This window comes from Salvelinus alpinus, chromosome 5 (genome assembly GCF_045679555.1).
Source record: "Salvelinus alpinus chromosome 5, SLU_Salpinus.1, whole genome shotgun sequence".
Classification (NCBI taxonomy): Eukaryota; Metazoa; Chordata; class Actinopteri; order Salmoniformes; family Salmonidae; genus Salvelinus; species Salvelinus alpinus.
In genome coordinates this window covers 97,468,372-97,483,949 of record NC_092090.1, presented here as the reverse complement: position 1 = coordinate 97,483,949, position 15,578 = coordinate 97,468,372, and the positions used below count along the sequence as shown (strand labels likewise).

General features: G+C 43.1%; 1 protein-coding gene across 3 annotated transcripts in view; it reads right to left on the bottom strand.

Annotated features, from left to right (window-relative positions):
* Nucleotides 1-15,578, bottom strand: part of LOC139577317 (anthrax toxin receptor 2-like) — a 132,777-nt gene that overhangs the window by 84,725 nt on the left and 32,474 nt on the right. For all 3 annotated transcript variants that reach the window (XM_071404332.1, XM_071404330.1, XM_071404331.1), the window contains exons 10-11: nucleotides 6,908-6,986; nucleotides 5,916-6,011 (exon numbers count right to left, since the gene is read on the bottom strand). In XM_071404332.1, coding sequence (XP_071260433.1) covers nucleotides 5,916-6,011; nucleotides 6,908-6,986 — 175 coding nt within the window. The remainder of the gene's footprint in view (nucleotides 1-5,915; nucleotides 6,012-6,907; nucleotides 6,987-15,578) is intronic.

Here is a 15,578-nt window from a genome sequence, read left to right as displayed (position 1 = left end):
TCCGCTCTCTCCACTGGCTTCCAGTTGAAGCTCGCATCCGCTACAAGACCATGGTGCTTGCCTATGGAGCTGTGAGGGGAACGGCACCTCCGTACCTTCAGGCTCTGATCAGGCCCTACACCCAAACAAGGGCACTGCGTTCATCCACCTCTGGCCTGCTCGCCTCCCTACCTCTGAGGAAGTACAGCTCCCGCTCAGCCCAGTCAAAACTGTTCGCTGCTCTGGCACCCCAATGGTGGAACAAACTCCCCCACGACGCCAGGTCAGCGGAATCAATCACCACCTTCCGGAGACACCTGAAACCCCACCTCTTTAAGGAATACCTAGGATAGGATAAAGTAATCCTTCTAACCCCCCCCCCCCCCCCTTAGAGTTAGATGCACTATTGTAAAGTGGTTGTTCCACTGGACATCATAAGGTGAATGCACCAACTTGTAAGTCGCTCTGGATAAGAGCGTCTGCTAAATGACTTAAATGTAAATGTAAATGTGTAATTCATATCAGGGTGGGGTGTAGTTCTATATTCCTATAAACATAAATAAAGGTTTAAGGTTTAAATAAGGCTAGCTTTTTCAAGCAGAAATTTGCTTCCTGCAACACAAACTCAAAAAAGTTCTGGGACACTGTAAAGTCCATGGGGAATAAGAGCACCTCCTCCCAGCTGCCCACTGCACTGAGGCTAGGAAACACTGTCACCACCGATAAATCCACTATAGTTGAGAATTTCTATAAGCATTTTTCTACGGCTGGCCATGCTTTCCACCTGGCTACCCCTACCCTGGTCAACAGCACTGCACCCCCCACAGCAACTTGCCCAGGCCTTCCCCATTTCTCCTTCTCCCAAATCCAGTCAGCTGATGTTCTGAAAGAGCTGCAAAATCTGGACCCCTACAAATCAGCCGGGCTAGACAATCTGGACCCTTTCTTTCTTCCTGTTACTAGCCTGTTCAACCTCTCTTTCGTGTCGTCTGAGATTCCCAAAGATTGGAAAGCAGCTGCGGTCATCCCCCTCTTCAAAGGGGGGAACACTCTAGACTCAAACTGCTACAGACCTATATCTCTCCTACTCTGCCTTTCTAAGGTCTTCGAAAGCCAAGTTAACAAACAGATCACCGACCATTTCGAATCCCACCGTACCTTCTCCGCTATGCAATCTGGTTTCAGAGCTGGTCATGGGTGCACCTCAGGCACGCTCAAGGTCATAAACGATATCTTAACCGCCATCAATAAGAAACAATACTGTGCAGCCGTATTCATTGACCTGGGCAAGGCTTTCGACTCTGTTAATCACCACATCCTCATCAGCAGACTCAACAGCCTTGGTTTCTCAAATGAATGCCTCGCCTGGTTCACCAACTACTTCTCCGACAGAGTTCAGTGTGTCAAATCTGAGGGCCTGTTGTCCGGGCCTCTGGCAGTCTCTATGGGGGTGCCACAGGGTTCAATTCTTGGGCCGACTCTCTTCTCTGTATACATCAATGATGTCGCTCTTGCTGCTGGTGAGTCTCTGATCCACCTCTACGCAGACGACACCATTCTGTATAATTCTGGCCCTTCTCTGGACACTGTGTTAATAACCCTCCAGACGAGCTTCAATGCCATACAACTCTCCTTCCGTGGCCTCCAACTGCTCTTAAATGCAAGTAAAACTAAATGCATGCTCTTCAACCGATCGCTGCCTGCACCCGCCCGCCCGTCCAGCATCGCTACTCTGGACGGTTCTGACTTAGAATATGTGGACAACTACAAATACCTAGGTGTCTGGTTAGACTCTAAACTCTCCTTCCAGACTCACATAAAACATCTCCAATCCAAAGTTAAATCCAGAATTGGCTTCCTATTTCGCAACAAAGCATCCTTCACTCATGCAGCCAAACATACCCTCGTAAAACTGACCATCTTACCGATCCTCGGATCACTGCACCCATCTATAAATAGCCCAAACAACTATTTATTTATTTTGCTCCTTTGCACCCCAGTATTTCTACTTTCCACACTTATCTACTGCACATCTACCATTCCAGTGTTTTAATTGCTATATTGTATTTACTTCGCCACCATGGCCTATTTATTGCCTTTACCTCCCTTATCTCACCTCACCTCATCGGATGGGGCCACAGTGTCTCCTGACCCCTCCTGTCTCAGCCTCCAGTATTTATGCTGCAGTAGTTTATGTGCCGGGGGGCTAGGGTCAGTTTGTTATATCTGGAGTACTTCTCCTGTCTTATCCAGTGTCCTGTGTGAATTTAAGTATGCTCTCTCTAATTCTCTCTTTCTCTCTTTCTTTCTCTCTCTCGGAGGACCTGAGCCCTAGGACCATGCCTCAGGACGACCTGACATGATGACTTCTTGCTGTCCCCAGTCCACCTGGCCGTGCTGCTGGCCGTGTTGCGGCTATAGAACCCTGACCTGTTCACCGGACGTGCTACCTGTCCCAGACCTGCTGTTTTCAACTCTCTAGAGACCGCAGGAGCGGTGGAGATACTCTTAATGATCGGCTATGAAAAGCCAACTGACATTTACTCCTGAGGTGCTGACTTGCTGCACCCTCGACAACTACTGTGATTATTATTATTTGACCATGCTGGTCATTTATGAACATTTGAACATCGTGGCCATGTTCTGTTATAATCTCCACCCGGCACAGCCAGAAGAGGACTGGCCACCCCTCATAGCCTGGTTCCTTTCTAGGTTTCTTCCTAGGTTTTGGCAGTTCTAGGGAGTTTTTCCTAGCCACCCTGCTGGAACATAAGCTTGGGTACTGATTTATTACCTGCATTGCTTGCTGTTTGGGGTTTTAGGCTGGGTTTCTGTACTTTGAGATATCAGCTGATGTACGATGGGCTATATAAATAAATTTGATTTGATTTGGTTTTGATTTGATTTGCTCACATTGTATATAGACTTATTTATCTACTGTATTATTGACTGTATGTTTGTTTTACTCCATGTATAACTCTGTGTTGTTATATGTGTCTAACTGCTTTGCTTTATCTTGGCCAGGTCGCAGTTGTAAATGAGAACTTGTTCTCAACTTGCCTACCTGGTTAAATAAAGGTGAAATAAAATGTAAATAAATAAAAATTCACTACACCGCCTTTATGACCTTGTGCCTGGCAGGGTTCCATGTGGGAAGGAGAGAGATATTGTCTGTGTGTGTGTGTGTGTGTGTGTGTGTGTGTGTGTGTGTGTGTGTGTGTGTGTGTGTGTGTGTGTGTGTGTGTGTGTGTGTGTGTGTGTGTGTGTGTGTGTGTGTGTGTGTGCGCGTGTGTACATGCTATAAGTGTGTGTGTTCCCAGTTGTGTATCTGAGTGTGTATGGGGCTCATCCTGCTGAAACCTGGCAGACTGGGGGTTGAAATATTAACAACCAACACATGGCCCTCTCCTCCTCCTCTCCTACTCCTCCTCCTCCTCCTCTCCTCCTCTCCCTCTGTCCCCAGGTCCCTGAAGGAGAGCAGCAGTAGATTCAGTACCAAGACAAACACAGTGCCCGGCCAGACATGCTGCAGGGGCTTTACATTCTAATGCCTTTGTTGGTTTTCCAAAATATGCTTCCATCTCATCCTGGACGGGCTCCCAGTGTTCTCGTCAGGGTCTCAAACAGAGGTGAGGCATAGTACTATTGGTGGTAATATGTATTATTTGGAGGCTGTTGGTGATGGCATAATGGTATATTTCCATATTGGTGATGGTATAATGGTATATTTCCATATTGGTGATGGTATAATGGTATATTTCCATATTGGTGATGGTATAATGGTATATTTACGTATTGGTGATGGCATAATGGTATATTTACATATTGGTGATGGCATAATGGTATATTTACGTATTGGTGATGGCATAATGGTATATTTACGTATTGGTGATAGCATAATGGTATATTTACGTATTGGTGATGGCATAATGGTATATTTACGTATTGGTGATGGCATAATGGTATATTTACGTATGTCCGAAGAGGGGAACAGACGCTTTTATCCAGAGACACTACAGTAGTGAGTCATTTAGCAGACTCTTATCCAGAGCCACTACAGTAGTGAGTCATTTAGCAGACTCTTATCCAGAGCCACTACAGTAGTGAGTCATTTAGCAGACTCTTATCCAGAACCACTACAGTAGTGAGTCATTTAACAGACTCTTTTCCAGAGCCAATTACAAGAGCAGTTAGGGTTGTGCCTTTCTCAAGGGCACAACGACAGATTTGGGGATTCGTACCAGTGACCTTTCAGTTACTGGCCCAACGCTCTTAACAGCAAGGCCTTCTACAAGTCTGTAACGGGTGTCGTCCTCCTCCTCCTCGGACGAGGAGAGGAGAGAAGGATCGGTAGACCAATGCGCAGCGAGGTGTGCTGACATAATGATTTATTGAAAAAACAGACGAACACTGACACGAACTAGACTTCAGAAATACAAAATAACAAACGGACAACGTAGACGAAACCTGAACATGGAACTTACAATAATAGACACGAAGAACTCACGAGCAGGAAACAGACTACATCAAACGAAATAACACCGAAACAATCCCGTGTGGTGCGCAGACACAAACACAGGAGACAATCACCCACAAACAAACAGTGTGAACAGCCAGCCTATATATGGTTCCCAATCAGAGGAAAACGTAAACCACCTGTCTCTGATTGAGAACCATATAAGGCTGATTAACAGTGATCTAAACACAAAACATACAATGCCCACCCCAACTCACGCCCTGACCAACTAAACATATACAAAAAATAACATAAAATAGGTCAGGAACGTGACAAAGTCCTGAAACTACCGTCTGGTCATTGTGGGCTTTAAATGGTTAAGTGGAGAGAGAGAGAGAGATGTGAACTGGGTTATGGGGGGGTGGGGGTGTTGTCATGGTGATGATAAACCATTGAGAATCCATGAGCTTCCATACGAACATATTGAAACTCCTCAGACATATATCGTAAAGGGATGAAAACACGACATATGACATAGTCAACATGTGATATTAAAAAAAAGAAACACGAGAAGGAGAATAGAAAAATCTGACAAAAAAATAAAAAGCAATGAAGAAAACTTTGCTTCCTGGAAGATCAGAAGCAGGCCACACTAAACCGGCTCTGATGTTTCCAGATACGGAATGTGGTACCGACCACAGAGTTAAAAAAGAATACATATATATTGCTATGGTTACTACTTCCTGTTCACTTCCTGTTTGAGGTCCTTTCTTACTTATCGCTTCCTATTTGAGGCTCTTTCTCTGGGGGCGCATTGCTGGCAGGCAGCAGGCAGGGCAGGGCGTATGAGGTAAAACAGGGAGGTGAAGAAAAGCTTAACAATGGAGCTGCCAACCTGCCAATGCCCACCACCTCATCTCAGCTGAGCTCTTGAACAATGCACAACTGTTCATTACTGGCCTGTCTGTGGTGGTTGGGCGGGGGGGGCTTTGGGAGGGAGGGAGAGAGAGAGAGAGAGAGAGAGAGAGAGAGAGAGAGAGAGAGAGAGAGATGCTGCTGCTGGGGTACAGTTATGGTCATATATGTTCTCTCTGGGTTTGATTGTCTTTACTTTTCATGAACTGTCTCCAGGAAAACTCAGGGTTCGTGTTCACTCTGTCACCTTTATTTATACAGTTTATGCTCATTGAGATACAATCTCTGTTGCAACAGACTTTTAGTTAAAGAGGGACATTCTGGTTTACAAGAAGGACACATTTAGGAGATTATTTCAAAATACACAAAGACAACTTCCAGAGTAACGACGTAGTGTTTTCGTAGTGTCACTTACTTACCCAACAAATGGCTCATCACAAAACATTTCAATTAACGTTCTGCATTTTCAATCCAGATGAACCCCAAGGGCAGGACCATATGTGTGTGTGTTTCTAAATGTGTTTCATGTTATTAGCTACGCTATAAACAGTGTTGTAGGACTCACCACGGTGCAGCAGAGAGGCCAGAACCACCAAGCAGCTACCAACGCTGCCAGTAACAACAGCACCAGGAGAGTTATGGCTACAGCGAAGCCGTCCGACTGACAGAGAGACAATAATACACACGTTAGATACACACACACACGTTAGATACACGTTATACACACACACACACGTTATACACATACACACACGTTATACACACACACACACACACATTAGATACACACACACACACGTTATACACATACACACACGTTATACACACACACACACACACACACACATTAGATACATACACACACATGTTAGACACACGCTAGATACATACACACATGTTAGATACATGCATACACATGTTAAATACATACACACACATGTTAGATACATGTTAGATACATGCACACACATGTTAAATACATACACACACATGTTAGATACATGTTAGATACATGCACACACATGTTAAATACATACACACACATGTTAGATACATGTTACATACATACACACATGTTAGATACATGTTACATACATACACACATGTTAGATACATGTTACATACATACACACACATGTTAGATACATGTTACATACATACACACATGTTAGATACATGTTACATACACACACACATGTTAGATACATGTTACATACACACACATGTTAGATACATGTTACATACACACACATGTTAGATAAATGTTACATACATACACACATGTTAGATACATGTTACATACACACACACATGTTAGATACATGTTACATACACACACATGTTAGATACATACACACACATGTTACATACATACACACACATGTTAGATACATGTTACATACACACACACATCATACACAGTACAACAGTAGATAAACACACAAGCATTAAACGTTAAACACACGACTGGTAGATACAGAGAGTTTTAGACTAAAACTACTGTAGACAGAAAAGAAGAAAGATTGTAAGCATTACAGAAGCAGAAGGTAAACTCACACATGTTGAGGCGTGGATGGTGAAGGCACTAGAGATAAAGGATTTCCCGTGGTTCAGACTGATCAGCACGTCCATCGACCTAGAAACACACAACGTTAGGATTTCCCGTGGTTCAGACTGATCAGCACGTCCATCGACCTAGAAACACACAACGTTAACACCACACTACAAAAAGACTAGGGCCCTGGTCAAATGCAGTGCACTATATAGGGAATAAGGTGCAGTTTGGCCGGGCCCTGGTCAAATGCAGTGCACTATATAGGGAATAAGGTGCAGTTTGGCCGGGCCCTGGTCAAATGAAGTGCACTATATAGGGAATAAGGTGCCGTTTCAGACCCTATGACTTATTTAACAAGAGGTGGAGGAGGCCAAAACCAGACCCTATGACTTATTTAACAAGAGGTGGAGGAGGCCAAAACCAGACCCTATGACTTATTTAACAAGAGGTGGAGGAGGCCAAAACCAGACCCTATGACTTATTTAACAAGAGGTGGAGGAGGCCAAAACCAGACCCTATGACTTATTTAACAAGAGGTGGAGGAGGCCAAAACCAGACCCTATGACTTATTTAACAAGAGGTGGAGGAGGCCAAAACCAGACCCTATGACTTATTTAACAAGAGGTGGAGGAGGCCAAAACCAGACCCTATGACTTATTTAACAAGAGGTGGAGGAGGCCAAAACCAGACCCTATGACTTATTTAACAAGAGGTGGAGGAGGCCAAAACCAGACCCTATGACTTATTTAACAAGAGGTGGAGGAGGCCAAAACCAGACCCTATGACTTATTTAACAAGAGGTGGAGGAGGCCAAAACCAGACCCTATGACTTATTTAACAAGAGGTGGAGGAGGCCAAAACCAGACCCTATGACTTATTTAACAAGAGGTGGAGGAGGCCAAAACCAGACCCTATGACTTATTTAACAAGAGGTGGAGGAGGCCAAAACCAGACCCTATGACTTATTTAACAAGAGGTGGAGGAGGCCAAAACCAGACCCTATGACTTATTTAACAAGAGGTGGAGGAGGCCAAAACCAGACCCTATGACTTATTTAACAAGAGGTGGAGGAGGCCAAAACCAGACCCTATGACTTATTTAACAAGAGGTGGAGGAGGCCAAAACCAGACCCCTATGACTTATTTAACAAGAGGTGGAGGAGGCCAAAACGGTGCAATTAAAAGCCTAATGATGAACGGCAGAGCTATTTCCATATGTCTATTACACCACATCCCATTAGAGAAGTCTGTAAAACACTGTCTATTGGCTGGTTGGAGTGTTCGCCTGGCTGTGTGTGTGTGTGTGTGTGTGTGTGGTTTGAACGTGTGTGTGGAAGATGAAAGTGTGTGTGAGATGGGAAGGTGTGTGTGTGTGTGTGTGTGTGTGTGTGTGTGTGTGTGTGTGTGTGTGTGTGTGTGTGTGTGTGTGTGTGTGTGTGTGTGTGTGTGTGTGTGTGTGTGTGTGTGTGTGTGTGTGACGGCACTGGATCTGAAATAGACCTGACCTCAAATTCACTCTTTATGTCACCTCTCTTATTTCCACAAGTAGCCCTTTACACTCGCACAAACATGCTATACATGAGGTCAGAGCTCAGTGGCTGTACAGTAACATGCTATACATGAGGTCAGACGTCAGTGGCTGTACAGTTTATAATTGGCTCATTCATCCCCCTCCTCTCCCCTGTAACTATTCCCCAGGTCGTTGCTGCAAATGAGAACGTGTTCTCAGTCAACTTACCTGGTAAAATAACGGTAAAATAAAAAAAATAAAAAATAAAAAACAGTAACATGTTATACATGAGGTCAGAGCTCAGTGGCTGTACAGTAACATGCTATACATGACGTCAGAGGTCAGGATCTGTGCTTCACAGCTCTGTATGGGTTTTGACTGACAGACGTTCTGAACTTGAGCACCTCACGCCACAAGAAGTTGTCCCCATCCCTCCCGGTAATTAGTCAACTTTTGCTCTGTTTTTTGTTGTCTGATTGAGGAAGATGCTGTTAATTCAGAGGACTATCTATTTTCAAAGATGAGACGTTGAGGAATATAATAAATACCGCTTTGATGTGATACAAGCAAGCCAAACACCCAGTCCAAATGTGCGCTTCACATTTCCTAATCATAAAACTCATGTACTAAAACAGTGTCACCGTTTATGATCACCATGTTAGATTTACAGTTACAAGATGACGTCATATCCTGGGTAGTTCTGAACAGAATAAAGACTATGTTAGATTTACAGTTACAAGGTGACATGACGTCATATCCTGGGTAGTTCTGAACAGAATAAAGACTATGTTTGTTTAATGTGAATTAAATTCAGTCTTGTATCAGGTGAACTGTTACAGTATGTCCTCACCTTTGACCTTTGGTCTAATCACTTCCCCATTATCTCCAAACTGTTCCCTTTCAATTGCCACCATGGTTACGCATATGCTTTTCACATTTCTTCTGTAAAAAAAACATTTACATTTAGGTCTATTCCCACGACTGTAAAGGGTTAATGCCAGCCTTCCGAGTGGCGCAGCGGTCTAAGGCACTGCATCGCAGTGCTTGAGTCGTCACTAGAGACCCGAGTTCGCGCTCAGGCTGTGTCAAAGCCGGCCGCAACCGGGAGACCCGATTGGCCCAGCGTTGTCCGGGTTAGGGGAGGGGTGTGGTCGGCTGGGATGTCCTTGTCCCATCGAGCTCTAGCGATTCCTTGTGGCGGGCCGGGCGCATGCACGCTGAATTCGGTCACCAGTTGCAGGTGTTTCCTCCGACACATTGGTGCGGCCGGCTTCCAGGTTAAGTGGGCAGTGTGGCTTGGCAGGGTTGTGTTTCGGAGGACGCGCGACTCTCAACCTTCTCCTCTCCCGAGTCCTTACGGGAGTTGGGACAAGACTGTATGGGACAAGACTGTAACTACCAAATGGATATCACGAAAAAGCGTGAATAACTAAACAATTTATGTCCATTTAAAAAAGAGTACGCCACATGATTTTGTTTCTGTCCACTTGGCGTTGACTGGTATTGTGGAATACATTAAGGAGGGGCTGTGTCTGTGACTTGGCTTTTACTGGTATTGTGGAATACATTATTCCCTCTCAGGAGAGTGAAAAGATTTGGCATGGGTCCTCAGATCCTCAAAAGATTCTACAGCTGCACCATAGAGATCATCCTGACTGGTTGCATCACTACCTGGTATGGCAACTACTCAGCCTCCGACCGCAAGGCACTACAGAGGGTAGTGCGAACGGCCCATTACATCACTGGGGCCAAGCTTCCTGCCATCCAGGACCTCTACACCAGGGAGTGTCAGAGGAAGGACCTAAGAATTGTCAAGGACTACAGCCACCCCAGTCATAGACTATTCTCTCTGCTACCACACGGCAAGCGGTACCGGAGCGCCAAAGTCTAGGTCCAAGAGGCTTCTAAACAGCTTCTATCCCCAAGCTATAAGACTCCTGAACATCTAATCAAATGGCTACCCAGACTATTTGCATTGTGTGTGTCCCACTCCCCACTCCCTCTCTTTTACTCACCTGCTACTCTCTGTTGTTATCAGCTATGCGTAGTCACTTTAATGTACATGTACATACTACCTCAACTAACCGGTGCCCCCGCACATTGACTCTGTACCGGTACCCCCCTGTATATCGTCTCGCTATTGTTATTTTACTGCTGCTTTTAAATTACTTGTTACTTTTATTCCTTATTCTTATCTGTATTTTTTGAAACTGCGTTGTTGGTTAGGGGCTCGTAAGTAAGCATTTCACTGTGAGGTCTACACCTGTTTTATTCGGCGCATGTGACTAATACAATTTGATTTGATTTGATTAAGGAGGGGCCGTGTCTGTGACTTTTACTGTTATTGTGGAACACATTAAGGAGGGGCTGTATCTGTGACACGTCCTTCTGCAGAGTGACGTTTCCACAACTTAGTGACAGGCCTCGCAATATGTTTAACCCTGAATAATTCAACCTCCTAAATTTCCCCGTCTTTAAGGAAACGTTGGAAAGCCATTACTGACTTCGGAGTCAGCTGGTCCAGCTGTATCGCATCGCTAACGCTTAGCGTCACGTCGGACGATGAGGCGATCCGACAGAAGCCGCTAGACAAGGAGATCACTAGAGGGAAAGACAAGTTTTCACATCCCAGTTCAGAGATCTCCAATGACCAGACCTGGGTTCAAATACTACTTTAAATATTTCAAATACTTTGAGTGTTTACTTTAGCCTGCCTGGAGTGCCAGATGGGCGGGGTTTACCCTTTTGGGACTATTCTATTGGTCCATTAAGACAGGCAAGCTCAATTAAGCCCAGAAAAATTATGATTTCAAATAGTAGTTGATACCCCAGGTCTTTCTCTACATTCCAGTTTAGAGATCTCCAGTAACACAAGGAGAGGTCAGCCAGGTCACCCAGGTCAGCCAGGTCAGCCAGGTCTACCAGGTCAGCCATGTCAGCCATGTCAGCCAGGTCAGCCAGGTCTACCAGGTCAGCCAGGTCAGCCATGTCAGCCAGGTCAGCCAGGTCTACCAGGTCAGCCAGGTCAGCCATGTCAACCAGGTCAGCCAGGTCAGCCAGGTCAGCCATGTCAACCAGGTCAGCCATGTCAGCCATGTCAGCCAGGTCAGCCAGGTCAGCCATGTCAGCCAGGTCAGCCATGTCAGCCATGTCAGCCATGTCAGCCATGTCAGCCATGTCAGCCAGGCCCTCCCTGGGAAAGTGTGTCAGTCTTTACAGGGTCTTAGAGTGATCCCTGAATGATCACCTGTTCATGACATTCCCCCTCTCATCACCCATCTATTCAGACATAACCTCATCTCACCCCTCTCATCACCCATCTATTCAGACATAACCTCATCTCAACCCTCTCATCACCCATCTATTCAGACATAACCTCATCTCAACCCTCTCATCACCCATTTATTCAGATATAACCCTGGCTCAATTTAACAGCTGGAGCCCTGTCTTCAACTGTCACTCCCGCACCAAAGAAACAGGGAGAAATTTATGAGTGTGAATTATTCAGGTTGAACATATTGCGAGGAGGCCTGTCACTAACCTCAACTCAACCCATCTCCCATCTATGCAGTTTGACATGTGAAAATCGTGTTTTCACATGCTAACACCACCTTTCACATGCTAACACCAGCTTTCACATGCTAACACCACCTTTCACATGTCAAACACCACCTTTCACATGTCAAATACCACCTTTCACATGTCAAACACCACCTTTCACATGCTAACACCATCTTTCACATGTTAAACACCACCTTTCACATGCTAACACCACCTTTCACATGTCAAACACCACCTTTCACATGCTAACACCATCTTTCACATGTTAAACACCACCTTTCACATGCTAACACCACCTTTCACATGTCAAACACCACCTTTCACATGCTAACACCATCTTTCACATGTTAAACACCACCTTTCACATGCTAACACCACCTTTCACATGTCAAACACCACCTTTCACATGCTAACACCATCTTTCACATGTCAAACACCACCTTTCACATGCTAACACCACCTTTCACATGTCAAACACCACCTTTCACATGCTAACACCACCTTTCACATGCTAATACCATCTTTTACATGTCAAACACCACCTTTCACATGCTAACACCACCTTTCACATAATAACACCATCTTTTACATGTCAAACACCACCTTTCACATGTCAAACACCACCTTTCACATGCTAACACCATCTTTTACATGTCAAACACCACCTTTCACATGTCAAACACCACCTTTCACATGCTAACACCACCTTTCACATGCTAACACCACCTTTCACATGCTAACACCACCTTTCACATGCTAACACCACCTTTCACATGCTAACACCATCTTTCACATTTCAAACACCATCTTTCACATGCTAACACCACCTTTCACATGTCAAACACCACCTTTCACATGCTAACACCACCTTTCACATGCTAACACCATCTTTTACATGTCAAACACCACCTTTCACATGCTAACACCACCTTTCACATGCTAACACCATCTTTTACATGTCAAATACCACCTTTCACATGTCAAACACCACCTTTCACATGCTAACACCATCTTTTACATGTCAAACACCACCTTTCACATGTCAAACACAACCTTTCACATGTCAAACACCACCTTTTACATGTCAAACACCACCTTTCACATGTCAAACACCACCTTTTACATTAGTGTAATAACATGTTTTCACCTCACATGTTAATTTCAAAATATCATGTGAAAATCGTATTTGCAGTTTCACATGTAAGAAAACTCCACATGTCAATCTCACTTTCACATGTAGAATTGCAAGTTCACACGTGAAAAACAATCATATGTGGAAAAAAATGTAAGTACAATATGTGACTGTAAATTCCATAGAAACTTTTATTTAATTCAAGGGCATTCTTTTTTTTCTTATTCTTTCTGAGCCATCCACTCCATTATTATTATAGTCCTCCACTCCATTATTATTATAGTCCTCCGCTCCATTATTATTATAGTCATCCACTCCATTATTATTATAGTCCTCCACTCCATTATTATTATAGTCCTCCACTCCATTATTATAGTCCTCCGCTCCATTATTATTATAGTCATCCACTCCATTATTATTATAGTCCTCCACTCCATTATTATTATAGTCCTCCACTCCATTATTATTATAGTCATCCGCTCCATTATTATTATAGTCATCCGCTCCATTATTATTAAAGTCCTCCACTCCATTATTATTATAGTCCTCCACTCCATTATTATTATAGTCCTCCACTCCATTATTATTATAGTCCTCCACTCCATTATTATTATAGTCATCCACTCCATTATTATTATAGTCATCCACTCCATTATTATTATAGTCCTCCACTCCATTATTATTATAGTCCTCCACTCCATTATTATTATAGTCCTCCACTCCATTATTATTATAGTCCTCCACTCCATTATTATTATAGTCCTCCACTCCATTATTATTATAGTCCTCCACTCCATTATTATTATAGTCCTCCACTCCATTATTATTATAGTCCTCCACGGTGCTGCATTGATATACATGTATACTTAGTGCTACCACTAGGGGGAGGCATTCAGACTGGTACTGCTGCAGGCGCACCCCTCTCTTCTTCGTACGTTGGTCGGTGACCAGTGAAAAGAACAGAGAAACTAGCTCTCCGTGTCTCCTTATTTTTTTTAAATTCTGTTTTCTGGTTTGAACGTTTGGTGACGTTTTCAAAAATCTAGAGATTAACTCAACTGTTTTTGAGTTTTCAGGTCATTTTGATGCATCATTTAATTGTTTGGACCGAGTGAAAAAACTAGTGAGATTTTTTCATTTACATGTGCGTAACCAAGCTAATTAGCTAGCTAGTCGATGAGAACAAGATGGCATTTTAAATGTTTTTTTTTATATTTTCATTATAAATGTTTTGGCTCTTAAATGGTTTTATTTTTACATAACAAGGGCTCACATTGAGTGTATTTACACATGGACATATGAACCATGCTAATGATATGTATTTTAGAAAGTCACTTTATGTTTGATTTTAATCTAATGGTCACATGCTAATTGCTAACCGCAGGCTAACTTATTGATAGGCAATAACTAGCCTTCCATTTCATCCTAGCTATCTATTTTTAACTTCTGTTATTGTTAGCTGTCCATTGTTATTACTGTTATTGTTAGCTCTCCATTGTTATTACTGTTATTGTTAGCTGTCCATTGTTATTACTGTTATTGTTAGCTGTCCATTGTTAATACTGTTATTGTTAGCTGTCCATTGCTATTACTGTTATTGTTAGCTGTCCATTGTTATTACTGTTATTGTTAGCTGTCCATTGTTATTACTGTTATTGTTAGCTGTCCATTGTTAATACTGTTATTGTTAGCTGTCCATTGCTATTACTGTTATTGTTAGCTGTCCATTGTTATTACTGTTATTGTTAGCTCTCCATTGTTATTACTGTTATTGTTAGCTGTCCATTGTTAATACTGTTATTGTTAGCTGTCCATTGCTATTACTGTTATTGTTAGCTGTCCATTGTTTTTCAGTTAAATTTAGTACACAAGGGCTAAAAGGGATATTAATGCATTTGAAAATGTGTGAATGTGTTTGCTTTTGGAATGAATGTAAACAGATACTTTCGAACAAAGAGATGCTTTTGAATTAGGGTTAATCAGTTAACCGAAGTTAACTTTTTGTCATTTTAGTGCAGTCATTTTTTTTGTTTTATCGTGATAAATCACATTGTCTGTAAGTGTCCAAAATACACTGAAAACATCCCAAATACATCATCTTCAGTATACAGCTTTAAAGAATAATATGAGGTCAAAAGTTGACATTGGAGGTTAACTCCTTTCATTTGTTAACGCAAAAATATCTCCATACTTCCATTCAATTATTAAACCGGTAAACCGGTACCGGGATATCTTCAGAGGAACAAAACAAAAGAACACCATCGTGTTGGTGAGAGTCTCCACTTTCCATAGTGGAGTTATATTAGTTTGTAGCCCAAACGGTTTCGGACACTACAGACATTTTCGTAAGAACACCAATTATGGGGATGTCTCCTGGTCCTGGTCTCCTGGTGCAGAAGGCAGATGTGGAGACTCACCCCATGCAAAAAACAAATATCTCTATTTTAAACCGGCGGATTTTGATCGGGTGC